General features: G+C 36.8%; 1 protein-coding gene across 1 annotated transcript in view; it reads right to left on the bottom strand.

Moving 5' to 3' along the window:
- LOC140141853 (centrosomal protein POC5-like) overlaps positions 1–21,774 on the bottom strand; it is a 36,252-nt gene that overhangs the window by 1,603 nt on the left and 12,875 nt on the right. Inside the window, exons 2-10 of the mRNA XM_072163724.1 lie at positions 18,710–18,950; positions 16,453–16,620; positions 13,756–13,970; positions 12,678–12,748; positions 11,676–11,874; positions 10,612–10,791; positions 8,473–8,620; positions 1,419–1,648; positions 333–518 (exon numbers count right to left, since the gene is read on the bottom strand). Of these exons, the coding sequence (XP_072019825.1) occupies positions 333–518; positions 1,419–1,648; positions 8,473–8,620; positions 10,612–10,791; positions 11,676–11,874; positions 12,678–12,748; positions 13,756–13,970; positions 16,453–16,620; positions 18,710–18,935 (1,623 nt within the window). The 5' untranslated portion in view covers positions 18,936–18,950. The remainder of the gene's footprint in view (positions 1–332; positions 519–1,418; positions 1,649–8,472; positions 8,621–10,611; positions 10,792–11,675; positions 11,875–12,677; positions 12,749–13,755; positions 13,971–16,452; positions 16,621–18,709; positions 18,951–21,774) is intronic.

Genomic DNA, 21,774 nt, shown 5'->3' on the forward strand with positions numbered 1-21,774 from the left:
AAAATATCTCAAAACTTTTACAGTTTTATCAAGGAAAAGCCTATATGGCCAGCATGCATAGCATTAACTTTACTAAATGTCAAGGCAGGAAAAACCTATGTGCTTGTGACCCTGAACATGTTTAAAACAAAACAACCAACAGGTTACATAGGTTTTGCTTTAAACATGTTCAGGGGCCAGTGACACATAGGAGGTTTTTCCTGCCCAACGACTATGTATCTTCTCAAGATCCTATGTTTGTTTTGATGTCATCTTGATGGAATACAAGTTATCTTATCTTGTCTACTTTGTGAGGGCAGATCACCGTAGACAATTGCTGATGTCGCCCTCACCTGTGTAATTGGATGATGTCTTTCTACAATAACAGAACTCATGGGAGGGGCTAGCGTTGTTCCACTCTGAACACCCCCTGTAAGAGTGGACTGTCCCAGCCGTTGCCCATGCTCAGGTCTGGCTGACACCTTAGCAGTGATGGTCTTTGGTGCTTTGTGAGACTGGGTTGTTTTTGTACTGGCACTCTGTTGATGAAAGAAATTTAGGTATATTAAAATAAACTCCAGAGATTGATTGCGTAGGTCAAAACAAACATAATACAAACCCGATTTAACGTCCTGTTGTGCACGCAACAACATCACTCCAGTTGGTGTGATGTTTTTAGCCTGCCAACTCAACCACAGATATAGAGGTACAAGTCTACTTCACAAATTCACAAACAACTAACAAAGAAACCAACTAATCAATTCATGTCCTAATACTTTGTACACAGTGATTTTAAATAATGTACAGTCCCACCATGGAACCAAGCATCAGCCAGACCACTTACTGGTACCTGGATGAAAACATAGGCATAGATCCGGGGGTGGGGGATAAATCCCCCCACCCAATATTTTGCCAGGGGGATGGTCCATACAATCATCCCCCAATGTTGACGCCTGTATATGTGTTTCTGACCAAATTAACCTCATATTTGGCCATTTTAGCCCTCAAAGTGCAATTTTTTGCATGCTTCGCGCGAATTAATTCCACTTTCACATCATATTTCAATAGTTAAGCTTCAAAATGGCAACTTTAAAGCGCGCATTTGTACTATATACTTATTCTGTCGCCAAAAGGTGCTGGATTTAGTATATTTCAAGAATTTTTTCCAACCCCATCCCCCCAATGTCAAAAAGAAATCTACGCCATTGGATGAAAATCCGGATAAGTGGACTGCCTGACAGTGAGACAGACCATTCTTCTTCATTACCTTTCAACTTATGAAATACAGGCTAATTTACACAAATCACACAAACATAAACTAAAAAAAAAAAAAAAAGAAAAAGCAATATCGAACAAATTAATCATGGAGATGACGACCAGAAAGCCAGTAAGGGCAGAGGAAGTCACCCCCATTTAAAAAGAAGAGTGGAAAAGATTACCGTTTTGCGTACTCCCGATGCACCTTGACTGATTGTCCCTGGAGTAAAGGCACTTTGACTTGTTACCGTTCTTGGCATTGATGATGATGTTGTTACCCTGGGTATGCTTGATGAGGCGGTATGTGTTGATGAGTGTTGGGGGTATTGCCCTGATGAAGAAGGTTGCATGCCTCCTCCGCCTCCTCTTCCTTCTCCTCCTCCTCCTCCTTCTTCAGTTCCTCCTTCAGCATCTGGAATATAGAAGTTATAATATGGTATAACTATACAGCAGATCATATCATCATATCCAATCACCATACTATGTTAGAAATTGATCGGTTATTGCGTTTAATCTGCAGAGTGGATTAATGAAAATGCAGGCAAAATATATATATATTAATATTCATAAATAAGCAAATAACATGACAAGTCTATACAGCACATCAGGCCACCATATCCTATCACCATACTAAGTTTGAAGTTGATCGGTTATTGCGTTTGAGCTGCACAATGGATTAATGAATTTGCTTCTGCCTAGACAGCCAAACAAACAGGCAGCCGGACAAACAAGCAGCCCGACAACCATTTGGATGATAACTTAAGCCCCACACATGTATGGGGGCCAAAAATTAGGATTTGGGAATATCCTGAAAGCCTTTAAGATTTAACCATTCATTATCAGGGGCTATTTTTGTGCAGTGATAATAAAAATCTGTGCGATGAGAATTAAAAAAACAGGCTTAGAATATTTCTATACAATTCAAGTTTCAACCCGATAAATGACCAGGAAATTAAAAAAGTTCCTTTATAAAGTAAGACTGATCGAGTCGAAAAAATCCTATACAAAAAGGTATAGTTTGTGGTAAACAGTCAAAGATTCATTTTGTGAAAAATTCAAGCAAATATTGCCTTACCATCACCGATGCCCTTTCTCCCCAATATTTCGGTCACTTGTGAGGATAAGCCTCAGTATGAGTAAATCAGTGATTTTGATGATTTTAGAAGACATTTCAAGAACGTTTTAATTTTACTGCTGATATTTTAAGTTAAGTCCCCAATCCACAGGGTCTATTTTTATGGACATCCTGCAGATGCTCCTGAACATAAAATCATTTGGGTATCAAAAGTTTATGTGTATTGCTTGTAGGAACTTATCACCCTGTTTATGAACTGAACATCTTAGTGTTTAAAGTGAAGCACTATTTGGACATTTAGTTCATAAACAATGTGTTTAATCTTTTGTAATAAAACTTGTATGAAACTTTATAGACAAATTTGATACAATTGGCAGATATCTTATATGCACCTTTGCATCACTGGGTTGCTACTAAATTTAAGGAAATCTTAACACATTTTGACAATTTTAAGAAATTTAAAGAAATTGTAGGCACATTTGCAGCGTTTGTAAACTTTGTATGCCTTTTTGCATTCTGATTAAAGGTGGGTAACCTGATTGAAAATCTCATCCCCCACTTGACCTCATCAAAATGCTGATTTTGGTATCAGATGAAAGCTCATATTTTTCTCATAAACATATTGAAATTTGGCGTTCGGTGTATTTCCGAAAAATCAAAAAAACTGCGAATTAGTCTCAACTATGGTATACCATAGTTGACACTAATTAGGCAGTTTTTTGATGATATTTTGGGAAATACACCGAGTTGGAACTTCTAATTGCAATATGTTTATGAGAAAAATAGGGCCTTTCACTTGAAATCAATATATTACATGATCATGATGATTATCATTAATAAAAACACTGTAGACTACCAATATCACACTGTATAAATCTCGGTAATTCCATTAGGAATTAGTCACATTACAAAAAACATTTACATTTTCTTTTTGCATGAGTGCTTGAATGGGATGACATTTTATGTTATACGTAAGTTTTAAAGAATTTGATTTTCCAAATATATTAGGTCACCTTCCTTTAACATTTTTCAAACATAATACCGTTTAATATCAGTACACTAGCCGTGTCTTTTCATCGACCTACAGCTAGGTAAAAAATTCAATTAAATGAATTACATTTGTATAAAACATAACACCATTTTTAATATTTTTTAAACATAAAATTTAATTGTTTTAAACTTGACATTAGTGATCCAGGTGTGTACTTTCATTGAGCTGTAGCCATGTAAATATAATGACAAGTCAATTAAATAGATTTATATTTTAAATGAAAACCTACCCTTTTAAATAACTCTAACCAATCTTTTCTGATTAACATTTTCAAAAACATAATTGCAAGTCAATTAAATGGATTAACATTTTAAACGAAACATACCCTTATAAATAACTCTAACCAATCTTTTCTGATTAACATTTATTGAAACATAATTAATTTGACATCATTAACCAGGTGTGCATTTTCATCAAGCTGTAACTAGGTCGAAAAAAAAAGAAGAAAAAATTGAGTCATTCAAAGTCTATGTATTTTATGAGCTAAGTTTTGGCATAAAAAATGGTCACATCACAAAATAATGAGAATGATGGACCAACGAACTATTTGCTTTTAAACATGTTTATTATTTGCATATATTCTTAATTGTGTGATCAATGGTGTAAAATATTCTAAAAAACAACATGTCCTAATTTATGCCTACATTTTGAAAAATTGTAAATGAGAATTGCAGATCATGATATTAAAGGGGAATATTGGAATGTCATCTTTCCCTGTGAAAGATCTAACAGCAAGCCAGACCATAGCCAGAGGGTAACATGAATAGGTTTCTTTCACCTTGAAGGCAAGAAAGAATAGTCTTGCAAATATGGGCTAACTTTCCCCTAGGCCATGAATTAGTAGGACTACAACTGATATCTACTGGTCAGTTTATACTCCTATTTCCACATCTGTTATTTTTATGTGCACCTTTAAATTTTTATAGTTAGTTTTAAACTAGTTGTGGTTTACCCCAAGGGTCAATCCTTGGGCCCCAATTATTATATACTGACAGTATATAAATTACAGATTCATGTATATGCCTTATTTTGTCTTAAATACACAGCTTGCGGCTGAATTAGTAGCAAGCTATGTTCAGGGATAAAAACAAGCACAGGCACTGACATAATTTCCTGAAACTGCTTAAAAATTTCCTGAAAATGTGTATTTCTCTATACTTTGTACAGGGAAGATCCAAGCAAAATTTCCTGAAATCAGGAAATTTCCTGAAGATTTACATCCCTGTATGTTAGCACATCTATGACAATGACAAAGGTACCAAAATCTAAATTTTGATGATTTTTACGATTGTCCGGATGAGCAAATCACTGGATAGGCCATTAATCACCACTACAGTGTGGGCCAAAAACAACTTTACCCAATTTCAGAGGGGGGTTGCTCGAATTGTAGAAGAGCTATTCATAATATTGTTACATATTCTAAATGTATATATTTCTAAAAGTATGTGATGAAGAAATGAAAGCAAAAGAAGCTAAATTAACAAAATGGTGCTAGTTTTACGTCCGAGGGTCAAAAATCACTTTGTCCACACGTAATTCAATGGTGTATGTCCGATTGCTTTGAATACGGCATACATTTGCGTTAGGCATACATGTTATTGGTAAACACGTTTGGCCTGTCTTTGACAAGTGATAATTGTTTTACATGCACGAAAGAAATACAATCGATTTTAACCCCCATTTACTTGTCATGAACTCGAACTTTACCCCTGTCATTGACCAACAATTAGCATAAAAATTACACAATTACAAAGGTTTTATCTGGCGCAATTTTTCAATTTTAAATAGGCCTTCGTGCATTTTGTGACTGCGTGGCTTATTTCTAAATAGGTTTGCAAGGTGTCAAGATAAGGCAATTCACAACACAAGAGATGACTTTTATTATAAGGCAGAGGTATACTTAATTAAGAACAGAAAGCTTTTTGGTAGTGCAGCGTCAATTTCGGATTCGTTTCCTAAACGTAAGATCCCACGAAACCTACCATAACTCTACATACGAACAACTTTCACAACCTCGGAAGTGTGATGAATAGATGCAAAGCACGGAGCGGACGTCCAAGAACTGGTCATTCAGCTGCAAATATTCCAGTGGTTCAAAGGGAACTTGCAGCTAAGCCCAGAGTCAGTTGTCGACGCAACAATTTGCCGAACATACCACAAACGCAATAAGTTCAATAACTTCAAACGTTCTTGTAGATAACATTTCGTAATGACAAAAAAAAATCAGGTCTGAGGTTACAATTGCTTTGCGCATATTTGAAGAGTATTGTGTTTATCTTTGCAGCGTGAAAGACAAAATGTCATAACTTGACATTTAAATTGTTCATGTTTGATTTATTTGATTGTGTTATATAAAATTGCTGAACAAATTTGTGCGTATACTGAGTGGTTCTTATTGTGGTTCTCATTCTTTATCGAACTCGCCATTACAATTGATGCGACGCGACAGCTAGTAGGCCTTCGCGTGGACAAAGCTAATTTTGACTCTTTGATTTAAAACTTGCGTCCACGCTTTTAATTTAATACATTTTGAATAGTTTTTCACCAAATACTCTAAAGAAGATGTTCTTTACGAATATGTGAAAACAATTTGCGGCAGACTTTTTAATTTTGAGATATGAACCTTTTAAATTGGGTAAAGTTGTTTTTGGCCCACACTGTATAGCAAATACATGTTTAAAGTAGGAAATAGAGTTAAACATCATAAACCAGTACAAACAAACAAATTAGGGATCAATTTAATGATACAAGAGGAAACTGAATAGGCGTAACAAGATAAAGGGACATTTGCCAGGGATGGGTTAGGTGCATTGATAAATACAGTATCAGCATGCCCCCACCAGTTGGATGATGGATTGTAGAACGTCCCCGGGCCGACAGCCAGTCCCCCATGTCAAAACGACATCTACTACTCCACTGATGTATCACCAAATTGAGTAATTTTTAAAAAATTCTCAGAAAGTGGAGGGGAACATACACCTCGAGCCCTCCATCCAAAGTGCCAACACATTGGCTGCTTAGGAATTGAGGCAAAAGTAACTAAAAACATTCCATTTATCAATGTGCAGTGTCTATTTACCCTAAAATTGCCCCTGCTAAAATTTGTCACCCAACATCCAATAAGCAACAAGCAATTTTACTATGATGAGCTCGTAATAGGCGAGATTATTCGTTTTTTGTTACTGCGCAAGTCAATAAAGTCCATGAGTCCCAAAATACGCCCGCGTAAATTCACAAAAGCACGAGTCAGTCACGCAATATGCAGAGCGCATTTCACGTAGGCCCTGTACCCAGCTGTGTGTACGCCATTCAATATCAATCCACGATGATATGAGTCCCGCCTATTACGAGCTGATCAGAATATAGCGTAAGTACTGCACCCAACTGTGTGCATGCCATTCTATATCAATACAATGAGTCTTTTTTTTTTTTGCCTATTATAAGCCCAACAAACTAAGTCCAAGTCAAAGCCTATCAAAACTTCAAAATGTAATTGGACTATCCTTTTAGTTGACATGAATTCTGTAATCTCATTGGCCAAACACCACTTCGCTAAAAATTTGTATTTTCATTAACATACAGGCATGTAATATTTTACGTATTTCCTGCATAATCCTAATACATGTGCATATGCAGAACATAAATTGCACAATATCCTAATATGCGTGCACACTTTATGCAGCATAGCTGCACTGTTATTGGCGTGTCACAGCAAAACATGGTGTTATGTTGATGAATAATGTATTTCATACCTTAAACAGTAATAGAATTATATATGTATTTAGTGATACAAAACAAATATTAACTGTCTTAAATTCGTCTAATGGTCAAAATATGTGACATGATCAAGGGGAATGAGTCCGGATGTCGCTTATATTGTTTTTGAGATATTGGCAAAAACAGTGTTCAATTCATTTGTTACGCAGCCGTGACGTTAGTCACGGCTGTGTCTTTTTTCTTACAGGTGCTTTTTTTTTTTTCGTTCATTGTAATTACCCAGTGTCTATAGGGTGTACACGGATTTGGGGTCAAAGTTCATTAAGGGTCACTTCCGGTAAAAAAACGAAATACCTTCAAATTTTTTTATTAGCTAAGAAAAACATAGGAAAGTAACGGTATGTTCACATATGAGTTGCAGTTAAACAGTGTATATGTGGTATTTATTATTTGAGGCCAAAGGTCAATAAGGGGTCACTTCCGGTATAAAACGAAATACCTTTAAAATGCATTTTCTCCCACAAATTACGTAGGACAGTGACGCAACTTACACACATGCTGCATGCATTATTATTACCCAGTGTCAATGTGGTGTACACAGATTTGGGGTCAAAGGTCATTAAGGGGTCACTTCCGGTATAAATCGAAATATCTTCAAAATTTTGTATTAGCTAAGAAAAACATAGGAGACTGATGGTATGTTCACACATGAATTGTGTTTGGCCAATGTATATGTGGTATTTTTCATTTGGGGCAAAAGTCATTAAAGGGTCACTTCCGGTATAAAACGAAATACCTTCAAAAATGTTTATCTGTTAAGAAAAACATAGCACAGCAACGGTATGTTCACACATGAATTGATGTTACTCAGTGTATATGTGATATTTTTATTTGGGATAAAATGTCATTAAGGGGTCACTTCCGGTCTGAGACAAAAAAAACCCTTCAAAATGCCCTTCTGCCACAAATAACATAGCAAATTAATGCCACATGCACACATGCATTGATATTAGCCAATGTCTATGGGTCTTTCATATATTTTGAGGTCAAAGGTCATTAAGGGGTCACAACTCGGCTGTGTTCGTGGTCTTAGACCACAGCTAAGTCTAGTTTTATATTGTTTTCTGCCATTGATAAACTGCTCATAAATCGGTAAACAGATGTCCGATTTGATGGGATCTTCTAATTGAAAATTGCCGATATGCGACTCAATCCCCTTGATCATGTCATATAATCACTCGGTGAAAAATATATTGTTCCATTCCACTTGCTGTTCTGGCTCGTGGAATCGAACAATCCATCTTTCCCAGAGTAATTATATTTCGACCATCACGCTCATAGACCATTAATAAATGTATAACTTTGAAAATAACCTAAAGCTGTTAAGTTATACCTTCATTTTCGTGAAATATTTGCATAGCTTCCAGATTGAGGGCGCATACACCTCTCATGAAAGCTTTCTTCATTGTCTCTTCGTAGTGTTCTCTCTCAGCATGAAGTCGATTTACTTCTGCCCTTGATGACTCCAATGCTTCATTCAACTGTCACATACAGAATGGAAATCACAAAACTTTTCATTACAAACAAAATCAACATGTGCTTTCCACATAAAAACACAATTTTCTTCAGTAAAAGTACAGACTGAGAAATGATATGATTTTCACACATTTTTTTCTTCAAATGCTATATGTGACGTGTCATGTCAAAAGGAGACACTTTTGGGTAGGTTATCAATTTTGAGGTTTTTACATATCTTAAATATACTGATATTTTGCTCCACAATGCCGTTTTCCTCAATGAATCGGACATTCCTAAGCGAAGATATTGAGTTCGTAAGTTATGGTATTATAAAATTGGAAATTGAGATATCGGCCTTTGAAAATATTATTGACAATGTTGAAAGTAGGGATTACCTTCAATAATGTCTCAAACAATACGAGATGGCAGTTATATTCCGGTCTGAAACTATCAAATAATATTTTAAACATTAATAACATCACAAATTCGCAACAAATCCAAATTGTGTAAAATCACCCCGGGCAGATTTTTGGCTATTTCTCCATTTACGATCCTGCCCACATATTTGTCTAGGATCTATTTGTCTAGGATCTATTGAGCCCTGATAAATGGGTTAACTCAACTGCATGCAGTCATAGTTTTATTTTTCATATAAAATAGAAATGAGGTATTTTTCAGTCTGATTACATATTTTCTACTTATACCATGTAGTCTCTACTATTTCATAGCAAATGATATGAAAATGAGGCTGTCAAATGACCATCTTTTGTTTTGTCAGGGGTGTGATTCAAAGCTTGTAATATCCTGAAAATAGTAAACAAATCTAGAAAAACAGCTTGAAATTGGGCAAAAATATCCTGGAAAAGGCTGAAAATCAATAAAATTGTGTAAATTTTGGCCACAAAAAATCCGGCAAATCCGGAAAAATTCATACAAATCACACCCGTTTTGTTTATATTACATGGGAGTTCCCCCTTTCAGATTCACATGCAAGATAGTTTCCCAACAGCAACTTATAGCATTCAAATATGTGGTGGCGCTGTTGAAGTTTTTGTCACTATCAGACACTGTCTCACATGGGGCTGTTTCATATTATGTTATTAATTTTTTTTTGCTCATAGTCCACCATTGTTTTACTTGCTGTATTGGGTCTGTTTAGCAAGCCAATATTATGTGCAAACATTAAATGTTTTAGATTAAATTGTAGTATAGTCACTACAGTTTTCATAATTTCAAAGATAAAGCCACCTCCATCTCTTCACAGAAAATATTGGCTGTATAGACTTAGTATCACCAACTAAGTAATGAAGAACTTGACAGCGACAACTACGTTATTGGTACAGCTCCCTTTAATTTCGGCATACAGATGCCTTTAATTTTGGCATGCTATATCTTCTTTTATGTTTGACATCAAATGTTTGAATATCAAATACTTGCAAATGCTATTCTACCTTCATAAGTACAACTGCACACACAATTGAGTTAGCTTGAAATTCCCCTGGACAAGGAACTCACTGCTAATTTGTCTCGTTGTAACCCGTACGAAACTCAGAGAGCTGATTCTGGTTGCGATGGTTATTTGTGGAATGTCTAGGGTGTGTGCAGAGTCCTTGAATTGTTGTTCAATGGTTTATGGAATGATGTGAGGCCATAGTGGTCAGCGACAACCTGTAAAGTGTGCTGAGGCTTGTGGATCAACGTCTAGGCGTTGTGCCTGTGCGTAGTGCACTATAAATCACTGCGCTTTTTTTTCTTTTATACTTAACTTTTGACTTTTCAAAGTTTCTTTTTTCTTTTTGTCTTTTCTCGGCTCTTTTGCCTTGGAGTAAATTTCATGTACAAATAGAGAGCTCCCTCCTCTAAAAATCCCAACAAGAATTAAGGGCATGTGCCCTTATTTGCTGGAGGGATTTTTATGGGAGGGCACTTTTAGTTTGTGTCTAAAATTCCAGTTATGTCAAGTGAGCCCATAGCACCATTAGGTGAATGTTTACGGTAATTGTCCAATACTTACCGATGCTATCCTTGTTTCATAGTCATTGGTGAGGTGCATGCACACTTCTTGTGCTTTACTCTGACAAGCTTTCTCTACTCTTTGCTTCCATTTAGCCTCAATGATACTGTGCCATGCTGTCCATACTTTAGTCATCCGTCTGCGTTCATAATGCTTAGCAGCCAAATGACTTGTGAATAACTGTTGTGTAAAATGGACACAAAAATCAATCAAACAAGCAGAAAACACATTCTCAGGTTCCTATTTAACGTACATGTACTGCCAAATATTCAAATGTGGATATGAAAATAAAATTGATCAATGTTTGCATTCAGTAAAATTCACATTCAGAAAGTAGAGTGTATTTCTTCACACATCTGGTTAGCTTAGTTGATGGGTAGAAAATGTTTTCAATTACAGTATTTTGTAAAAACCTTTTGTACTGGCCGACTGCTACCATTGGCGTAACTAGGGTTGGTAGCACCCGGGGCAAGAAACAAAATTGGCGCCCCTACCCCCACCCAAGAATATCTTAGACGCGGCCCCCTAATTCATGAAACGAATGCGCACGGAGCACACACAATTTTGAACAAATAAATAAGGCCTATCACTAATTAATTTTGGTTACTAGAAGTTGAATATCGGTCTTAAAATGTCCTTTCAATTGTTTTTGTGCTGACTTTCATCGCTTAGAGGGGCGCAGAATCGATGCTGAAATGGCCAATTTGGCACCTAAGGGTGGCACCCGGGGCACGTTGCCCCACTGCAAAATAAGGTGGAACTGGGCATTAGATTTTATGGGGTTAAAGGTCAATATCAGCAAGATGGGATAGCTGATGGTTTTCTAATTTATCTTAAACTTAACATCTTTTTGAGTTCTAAATTATGTCTCAAGTAGGTTTGCTACCAGCTATCCCATTTTGCTGATTATGACCTTTGAACCCATAAAATCTAATGCCCAGTTCCACCCGATTTTGCCAAAACACCTCACTGTGCTGCATTCTTAAATGCAAATTGAATACTATTTAACTTAAATTTGTACGACTATCTTATTCCATCTACGGGCGTGGCACATATTTCCGTACCTCTCTCTTTTCCTCATTGTGTTTCAGCTTCCATGCTTGAAATCTTTTCAGCATCTCAAATCTCTCCTTCTGCTTCTGCACTGCCCTGGTGAGATTGGATATGACATCATCTTTGCGTTCTATTGACAACTCATACGTGTGTAGCAGCTCCTTCAGGTTTTCTATGTCATTCTGCAGTTGACTCACTTCTCTTGAATGTCTGAAATAAAACAAGTACCATGTGGTGCTTAAAAATGTCAAGATAGTTGAAAGATCATATGCTTTGTCATGTCTAACACAACACAAATGATTGCAAAGCAAAATGTTTTGCCAGGCCCTTGCCAACTCCTATACCAGTACAATGCAGAAGAATGGCAGCATAAACATCCCCTAGCTAATTAAAGTTCTTTGCCAAGACCAAAGGAAAAACTTATGTTTTTCTGCTGACAGTTTCGCCAGAAACCTTCTGGCTTTCTCAAAGCGATTGATGTTGTTATTGATCCATCTGCTTGGAGCGGGAATCCCGGCCGGATGTTATTGTTTTACCGGAAGTACTCCTGTCTCCAACGTTGGTCATGAGCAGAGGATCAAATATGATAAAAACCGGTAAAACAATAACATCCGGTCATCAGAAAAGTGACAAATATAGGAATGGTCTACATGTATATTAGTCTAGTGCTCAGTGACATATATTATAGTGCTCAGTGACATGTTGAGGCAGTGGTATAGCTAGGATTATTTTCAGGGAAGAAGTCCATAGAAATGGGCAGGGTCCAACTTGAATAATCCACACAATTTTTTTTGTTTAATTGTACAGATGCAAAATGTACAAAGAAACAGCTCTACATGTAAAACTGGATGGAGAGGCAGGTGCCTAAATGGCCAATATTTGGCAGGTGTCATCTTTGAATGTTGCATCTTTGGGTATACAACAGGACATACTTGCTATATTATGAACAGTTCTTGTGCCTCTCCCAGATAAAACCACAGTATCTACTTGGGAAGGAAGGCAGTGTCTCTCACCTATCTTTGATTCGTCGGATCTCCTGCCTGTGTCTCTCTATAAGTGATATCTTGGATTGACTAAATTCAGCCTGAAAAAAAAAGAAAAGAAAAAAAACCGATGAACAAAGTTAAACAGTTGCTCAAAGCATAAATTTGCTCATCTGAGAGCTTTCGGAATGTTTCACTATTCCTTGTTCACTCGGTTGATGGACTGATGATTAATGCTTGTTACTGGTCAGAGATCGTCGGACCGTGACATAAATAAGTCAAGTGTGATTGAAGTGTCTGTCTCTTATCTGACGTAGTAAGAAGTTGTAAGCTCTGGAAAGTTTATGGTGGCCCTTGACCCTGTTCAAATCATGAAAGAAAGAAATTGGTTCCGGAGGGGCGTAAAGGAATCCATTCACATTAGGACTAACAAAGTGACCAAAGTAGCTATGTCTACACCAATAAAAAAAACCCTATCAAACTTGCAAATTTGTGCAAAATTTGTTGGGATCACTAATATGCGAAGTAGGAAATAATACTATGTTTATACAGTTGAAGATGTAATTGTTGTGCATAATCCCTCCCTGTCATCCTCCTCCCTCCAAGCAGGGATATACATATAGCACACTTATCTACCAATCCATTCATCAGAACTCCTCATTGTGGAGCTGGTATACATAAAATGCATAAAGTATCCCAAAATTTTCTCGCATGGTTATGGACATCAGCAGATCAAATAGTACATACAATGGGTTCTAGAACCTTGATGCCATTTTGGTTGGCTGCTTGGTTGTTGTTAAGTTTGGTTATATGAGGTAAAAGCTCCGGTAATGCCCTGATAAAATATTTGGCTATATGTGGCCCATTGAACAGAAGTATAGGCCTACATAACACAAGACTCCAGTGGGCAACCTAATATACTGGTTGGGTAATCAAGCTTGTTCCAAAAAATGTAAGACCAGTGACAATCCTGTGACTTGCAATATGGGCAAAATTCTCCCAAGTCTCATACAAAATCTCGGATAGGTTTCCGTAATTGCCCAAATGTAGCTTTCTCAAAATAGCATTGGATGAATTGCTGTTCAGCCACTTCAATTTGCAAACTTACCAGAACATTTCGTTTTAACTCCAAGCTCCAGTTATCTAACTGAGCCTCCATATGTGCTATATCTTGATCAACAACCCCCGGTGATTGCATACCACTTGTTGTTGTAGCTGTGGAGGTATCAGCTTCACTCACACCAGACTTGTCGCTATCAGGGGTTTCTAGTTGTGTGGGCATGGAAATGCCATTATAACTGCGATGAATTGGTGTCATTTGCACTAGGAGATAATTAGCAAAGAAATCATTTATTCAAAGGTATACTACAGAAGAATACTCCACATTACACTTGCTGGCAGAGAAGAACAGCACTTGTTTACATTTTGAGAGTATACACAGTGTAAATTGTTTCAATTGCCTCAAACTCATAAAAACAGACTGGTAATCTGATTGGCCAATTACGCATCAAAAAGTTGGTCGGCACAGAGCGGCGCTCATGTAGGGAATACAAAGCCCCACGTATGCCACTCATGAGCACTTGCCTTGAGTCAATGAAGAAAATTTCTGCATTATTTTTCTTCAAATTGCGCGATTTTACAAACACGCGCGCAAGCTTTGAGACAAACCTTCTTTTTTTTTGGCCTAAGGATAGATGCTGCAGCTACAAGCTTCTACAAATAGAGGTATAACTTGTTTTCTTTGTGTTACATAAGATCAAATGTGGCAAGCAAGAACTGTGTTTTTTCCTGAAATACTTGACACAAAAATTCATTATTTTAAGGGGTAAAAGGCTAATGTACATTGTACAAATTGATAGCAAAATGATCCACTTTCATTTCCACTAAATTGTGGTTCACAACTAGCCAACCAACTAGTTCATTGTCCAAATATCTTTAAATATCATGTGTTGACTGCAGCTGCTTCACATAAAATGTTACTGCACATGTGCAACTATACGCTATATGTGCAACTTTGAATCTACAATCAGTGATGTTGGCTTATATTAAGGGCGTACTACACCCATATATTGGTTTGATTGGTCTAAAAAAATATTTTTTCATTTATAGCGAGGCGATATATGCACGGATCATGTGAAATAAAAAAATAAAAAAATAAATAAAAAGGTGTTTTTAAACCATTGTATAGTAAGTCATTTTAGCCCTATATATTTTTTGTTTACCGTATCCTGGTTACTCAGATGCGTGTTTCATAACAAACCATAATTTATTCTTTTCAACATGTTCAAGTAGGGTACATGAATAGAATACATTAAATCCTTTGTTATACTCTCTATAGAAAATCTAGTGGTGCTTGCAAAATATATAACACTGAATAAATTAAATAAACACTTACACAATAGATGCATAGTCATTAGTCAATTTGATATTGATGTTGTTATTGATGTGTTGTTAGGAGAAGAAAAGGCTATTAGGTCACCGTATGTCAGGTTATAGGTCAATTGGTTCAGGTCAAATTTAAGCATCAATTTTGAATACACATGTGAGAGTCTGTGATACAAAATGTATCATAATGAGGAATAATTTTGATATTCTGTCTTTAACTGGATATATATCGAGAAGTGCAAGGTGGATATACTAATATACCTTGGGATGTAAATGGTGAGTACAATTTAGAATGCCTAGTTGAGATGGATTTCACAAATAAATATAAAATAGTTACCAAAATCACAAAAGCTAAGCTTACGGAAAACTACCCAATATGGTGGTATAGGTGACAAGAAATACAATTTTTTTCAACATTGCTGTAGTATGGTTGTGGTAACCTGTTACCTATGGCTTAATTAAGTTTCAGTGAAATAATGTCGCAAGTTAAAAATACAAAATATAGCTCAACATTGAAAATAGAAGCATTTTAACCAGTTCCTTTTTTGATAGTTGTGGAGCACCAAGTTCATGAAGTCATAAAAGAAATCAGGAACCACTTATTCCCATTTTACATATCAACTTTATTTCCCTAACGTGTTAGCAACACATATCCAAAATTTTAACGAAATCCGCTGATATTAAGCTTTCCAAAATGAAGTGAATTTAAATCATCAGTGATGTACCACCTTTTGGCTTCTACTTTTAAAAGCATGTAAGCTACGTTGATACCGATGCCACCAATAAAACGAGAAGATTTGCCCTTCATTTTGCATACCACTTTGTCCAATTTTTTTTTTGTAATTTCTTCACAAAATGCAAAAAAAATGCAAAAAAAATCAATGGGTGTAGTACCCCCTTAAACAATAAAAATTAGGCACCAAAATTCAAGCTCTCTTTTTATCTGTACCTTAAAATGACATATTATTTTCAAGAATTAAAATCTAAAATAACCAAACAGACTGACACCCACTCAATTAATGACTGTGTAATAACTTGCCTGAAGTTGGCAAAATCCTACCAAAAAAATTATCCGTATCTAAGACACATTTTGATTGGTTACAAAGAGGGGGCAAATCATATATTGAGCCAATTGGAGATGGAAAGAATAGTCAGTAGAGCTGAAGGTGATTAAGCTCAATTTTGATTGGTTACCCAGATGACTCTATGTGTACACCCATATCAAAACGATGCACTTGTCTCTTTTAATAAGCTAGGAATAAATACCAGACCCATCTTAAGTGGAGGTCACTTCAAATCACATGGTATAGATTCACAGAGATAGATGGATGTACACATATCATGTTATTATGTAATTAACCATTCAGGTGCACTGTAAAAAAGGTAGGAATGGGGATAAAGGTTTTCTTTTCTACCGTACCTGGTACATTTGACCTAGGTAGATCTTCATCATTCTCTGTCACATCACTAGTGTCAATTTGCTCCTCTGTGGATGACCCCAACGTTGCCATGACACTCATACTTCTTCTCTGTTGCTCATCAGGTGTGGTAGACTCATCAGTCTCACCAGATGTCTCTGTTCCTGTAACTATAACACAAGAAAATAATCTTATAGGTTCATTTTAAAAAGTAAATCCATAGTGACATACCTCAGATTGACTGCTGACTATAAACACATATGTATCAGCACTTGATAAGATTTTACATCACCAAATAATGTCTCTTGTGGGATTCCGTCCTGATCTGCGGTGTTTTTACATTTCAGTTTAAATCAATATTAAAAACCAAAAAAAATGTGCAAATTTTGGGGAAAATTTGTGCCAGGTAATAAATGTAGGCTTGAATCTAAGCATCTGCCAAGATTGGAAAAGATTCTGGGCTTTTATTCAGATTTTTCATGTATTTCTCAAACCGGCTGCTTCTAGGTAAAATCACAAGTGCTTCTATTTTTGAAAATTGGGTGAAAAAAGTGTATTGCATTCGTGGTCCGGTAGCTCGAAAATTCAATGGTCACCAATATATTTAATTTAGTTTGTTTACTTGCTTGTTTGTTTGTCAGTCAGGAAAACATTGACACTTTGAAAAATTGAGTCGCTTCGTAAGGCAGGTAGAGACATTTGAATAGAGGCCATTTTGTACACAAAGTATAGGGAAATTTATTACTATTGTGCACCCATAAGGGTCCCCTAATATAAGCCAAATTTAAGCATTGATTGGCCCAATACAAAATCTCCATCAGTTGACCCTGGCTGCAAAGGTTAGTCTGTTTAATAGGCATTACAATGATACTGCATCTTGTGTCACCTTGGTCAGTGACTTTCTGTACAGCAGTTGATCTCATCCAGGGCTCGAAATAAGGAGGGCCCAATGGCCCTCGGCCCCCGAAAATCAGTGAGGGCCCGCAAAAGACACATCCGGCGGGCCCAAATGGCCCACAAAAATTTGTGGCAATTTTTCTCACTTTTTTGTGGGGTTCATAGGTTAAAACCAATGGCCCAAATTCAGGCCCACAAAAATTTGTGAGGGCCCTCAAACATTTAAGATCAAGGGCCCAAATGGCCCTCAGAAATTCTGGCTTATTTCGAGGCCTGATCTCATCACAATGTAAAATTTTGCTCTATATATTTTTATACCTATTGATTATTTTACTTGCTTAAACCATTGACAAGTCTTCTCAATGAATACAAAGCCACTGTATCTTCCAATTTTTACACTTTGAAATTTCACATAACCAACTATGGTGCTTTCAGTCAGTAATTTCAGTGCATAGAGGTAGCAGTTTTGCCTCCCCATTTATGTGGCATGTTTGCTAGGGCCAAAATTACATTTTTGCTCACCCTGGACACAGCAACATGATTGGCCACCTGGCTCTTTGGATCAAAGTGTTACACCCCCACCACACCACTGTCTCTCAAATTTATTCCAAGCTGTCCCCGTGACCCATCACCAGAATTACTTTACTGGGAAAAATGCATGTGTAGTGTGAAGAAATTTGCTATTTCAATGCAAAAATTCTAAGGGATGTGAAAATTGTGTGCATATTGCATGACGATTTGCTATTTTAATGCTCAAATTCTAAGGGGGTTTGAATATATGATTTTCTAACTTCCTCTATCTTTCCTTGAATTTGTTATTGTTTTTTAATTAATAATATTATTATGGTTTTTCCCCTCTCAAATTTTGTCCCTCCACAGATTGTGGCCCCTGGGGACCTTTCCACTGTGCCCTGTGGTAAATCTTGCCCTGGTTTTGCACTCATTGACTGCACTGGTAGGCCTATAATATATAAAACATGTAGTCTCCCAACCGGTTTGTGCTCCTTTATCACTCATTGCACTAAAACAAACCGTCTGGCGACAAGCTCAAAGAACATCTTTTCTGATTGGCTCAAACCTAAACCCAAATCAACCACTGGGCTTCAGTGGTTGATTGACAGCCATGCGGTGATATAAATTCACATAATGCACACAAGTACGTGTTCACTGTTGTGGCTTCTCTGGCATGAAAGGCGATATCAGACGATTGGTGTTATTTTCATATGGAAATGGTGAAATAAACCAATCACTCAGCGGCTGTCATTATGAGCTTGTCATCAGACAGTTTGTTTAGTGAAGAAGAAGCACAGACCGGCTGGGACCGAGACTAATACACATAACATGACTATACACAAGACAAACCTGATGCATCCTCAAAGATCAACGGATCTCTATTTGGTGCTGTTGAGAAGGCATTGGCAGCCTCTGCCAGAGTCTGAGGAAGCTGCAATGGATCAAAGTGTGGTGTGATGACAGCATACTTGAGCAACTCTTGGTATTCATCCTGGAGTGATGCAGACACAGAGCTGCCAGGAGACTCAGATGGCAGCATTGGTGAACTGTTCCCATCATCCTCTGTGGTCGACATGGTGATGAAGGATTGCTAGAAGTGAGAGTAAAATATAATGATAGAGACCTATTGTTGAGTTCAGAGTTACTAAAATAAACTACGCAAAAAAAAGTTTCTTTATGGTTAGGACATTTACCCACTATTAAAATCTAGCAACTAATTTTTTACGTTTGCTAAGGGCTCATATTGAAATTCCCTTACACAGGAAGGTGTGCGCCATCCTGCAGCTTTCCTGTGCTAGCCTTCTTTGTTAAAATCCTGTGTGATTATAACACTGCAACTAGCCACTTAAATTAGGAGCGCCCTTTCCTGGGTTGTGCGATGAGCCGATTAGTTCAATTAGTTCAACAATCAATAAAATTGCCAGTCTTTGATAAACTTTTATTATAAACCTTGTCACCAGACCACTTCAAAAGGCAGGGTGTATCACTGATGCATATAATCCATCCGTTTTATGACCAAGCTTTCCTGAGCCGGGTGCTTAGCGAGGGGAATCCTGCCTTCTTTCTGTGTGAAAGCGTGGTAGGGTATTTCAATATGAGCCCTAAATAATCGCATGCTGGGGATTGTCCTGCGCATTTTGACACCTCAATCCCTACCCTATGACACTCCTGAGAAAAGATATGAATGTTTTAGTACCAAGAGGTAGAATAATCTACCGGACAATATCATCATGTCTCAAAGTATTAACAGCTTCAAGGCACAACTGCAGACTAACCAGCATACCCCCATGCCAGTAATCGAGAAGAAGATCTTGCTGTATTTCATTTTCAGCTAGAGCGCCATAGGTAGAAAACCCGTTTTTTTTCTGAGAACAATACAAATACATCAATATCTATTCATGACTTCAGTGATGCGACCTCGATGGGCATCATTTCTATTCATCATGTCCATTGAAGTGTGAAAGATTTGAATAGAATTGAATAGATGTGTGTTTGTCACAACATAAATGAACACAATAGAAATTGGCATCGGTGTCTTAGCTAGCCACCCGTCTGCCCATCATTTTAGAAGGGAGTTTGCTCCTGGGACGGGCAAAATTAATGACTTTGACAGATGCTAAATTATAATTGTAGGTGTTGAGAAAGGCTATTGACCTTTTTAAAACACCAGACTTGCAAAACAAGGCCATATCAACACATATTTTTGCTCCGTCACTACGATTTCCACTGTCCTTCTCCGTACGAAGGTCTGAGACTCCTGGGCCTATCTGGTCCAGGGTACACAGTATCAAATTTTATTTACAAAATATCACTTCTTACCATTCCTCATGTGAAGATAAGAAAAACAAAACATATTTGGTGCATGTGTGAAAATTTTGGGTACATTTGTGACCGTAGCGATCATCACCATAACAAAAATTAATGTCTCAAAGAGATAACACGGTGGCCATGGTGGCAAAGAAATTTCCTTTTTTTGCTGTGAAATGCAGATTTAATGAAGAAAATGCAGTAAGTGTTATTTTTAAGGATTATATCACAAAACTGAAACATGTGAGTACTTTTATGAATGCAGGGTGCACCTTTCAAACCGTGACTTCCGGTTTGGGCAATAGTACGGAGGTCATGGCCCTATGGTGAGGAAGGAATCAATAGGGTGTGATGTGTCAAGTTACACATATTTGTGAATTCTTTGAACCCCAATGGGCTGTAGAAGTCTGGTAAATATTTTAAAGGTCAAAATAAGATGGGCAATTTTATTCAAATGATTGGCATTTGGCAAACTTTGATTTCTAGCTAAGACCCTGATTGGCATCTCATGAATGCGCTACCAATCTTTAGAAATAAGAAAACCCGCCAGCCTTTTAGATGGTATGAGCTTGTGTCTGGTGCTTGCCAATCCAAACATGAAACTCAAAATTCTACTGCTCATTATAAAAATAATTATTATTTTACAATACAGTTTACATGGTTAGCAAATTTGTCAGATGTGAGAAATAGGTAAGTGCAATGGATGACGGAACAACCTCGAGTCCAGACCGAGAAAATGATCAAAGCATCACAGCAAACACAAACGTTTTCAACATCAATCATTCGCAAAAGGTTATAGAAAAGGTAGCTAGAAAATGTTTAAATGTCTGGTTATAAAGGATATAATGTAGGTATGAAAGGCATACCTAACACATTTGCTAGTCAGCCAAATTGGCCCAAACCGGGGCCCAAACACAATACATATTTACATAGAAAATGAAAAGAAAAGATTGGTCAAGGAAACCTACATAAATATGTTGTCTATACTTCACTTGAGTGTGACTTGACCCAAATATATGACTTATTTTTGTGATGAGTTAATTGCATAAGGAATTTTAGAGGGATTTTGATCCCGTTTCACATAGAAAAGCTGAGTACTGTATTTTGAGACTATGCTGTTTTGTTTTTTAATTGATGCATTAAAAGTTGGCTGAATATTTTTGATGAAAGTCAATCTTTGACAAGATGTAACTTTGATACGAAAAGTGCTATGACAAAACGGTTTTCAGTTTTGGCTTTCTTTATTCAAAGGGCTTTAATGAAATGATGTGGTTTGATGGCAAATTTATATATAATGGGTACAAAACGTTTTCAATTCATAATTTTCAAAAACACTATTTGATAACTTAAATGTTGACAAAATGTGTGCAAAAATGATTATTACAAACTAACATTTTTACAATTTAACATTTTCAAAACAATTTTTAATATTGTTCTTGTTCTTGTTGGGATACTGGCTAGCTCGAGATACTCTAGCTAAAATACAGGTTTACATTTTACTATCTTACATTATCTTGCTGTACCGTATTTCAGCTAAAGTGCCATAGGTAAAAAACCTGTTTTTTTCTGAGAGTAAGGCCCCTTGCAATCAATCTTGAGTTGCCCGT

The sequence above is a fragment of the Amphiura filiformis genome, chromosome 20 (genome assembly GCF_039555335.1).
Source record: "Amphiura filiformis chromosome 20, Afil_fr2py, whole genome shotgun sequence".
In the NCBI taxonomy this organism is placed as follows: Eukaryota; Metazoa; Echinodermata; class Ophiuroidea; order Amphilepidida; family Amphiuridae; genus Amphiura; species Amphiura filiformis.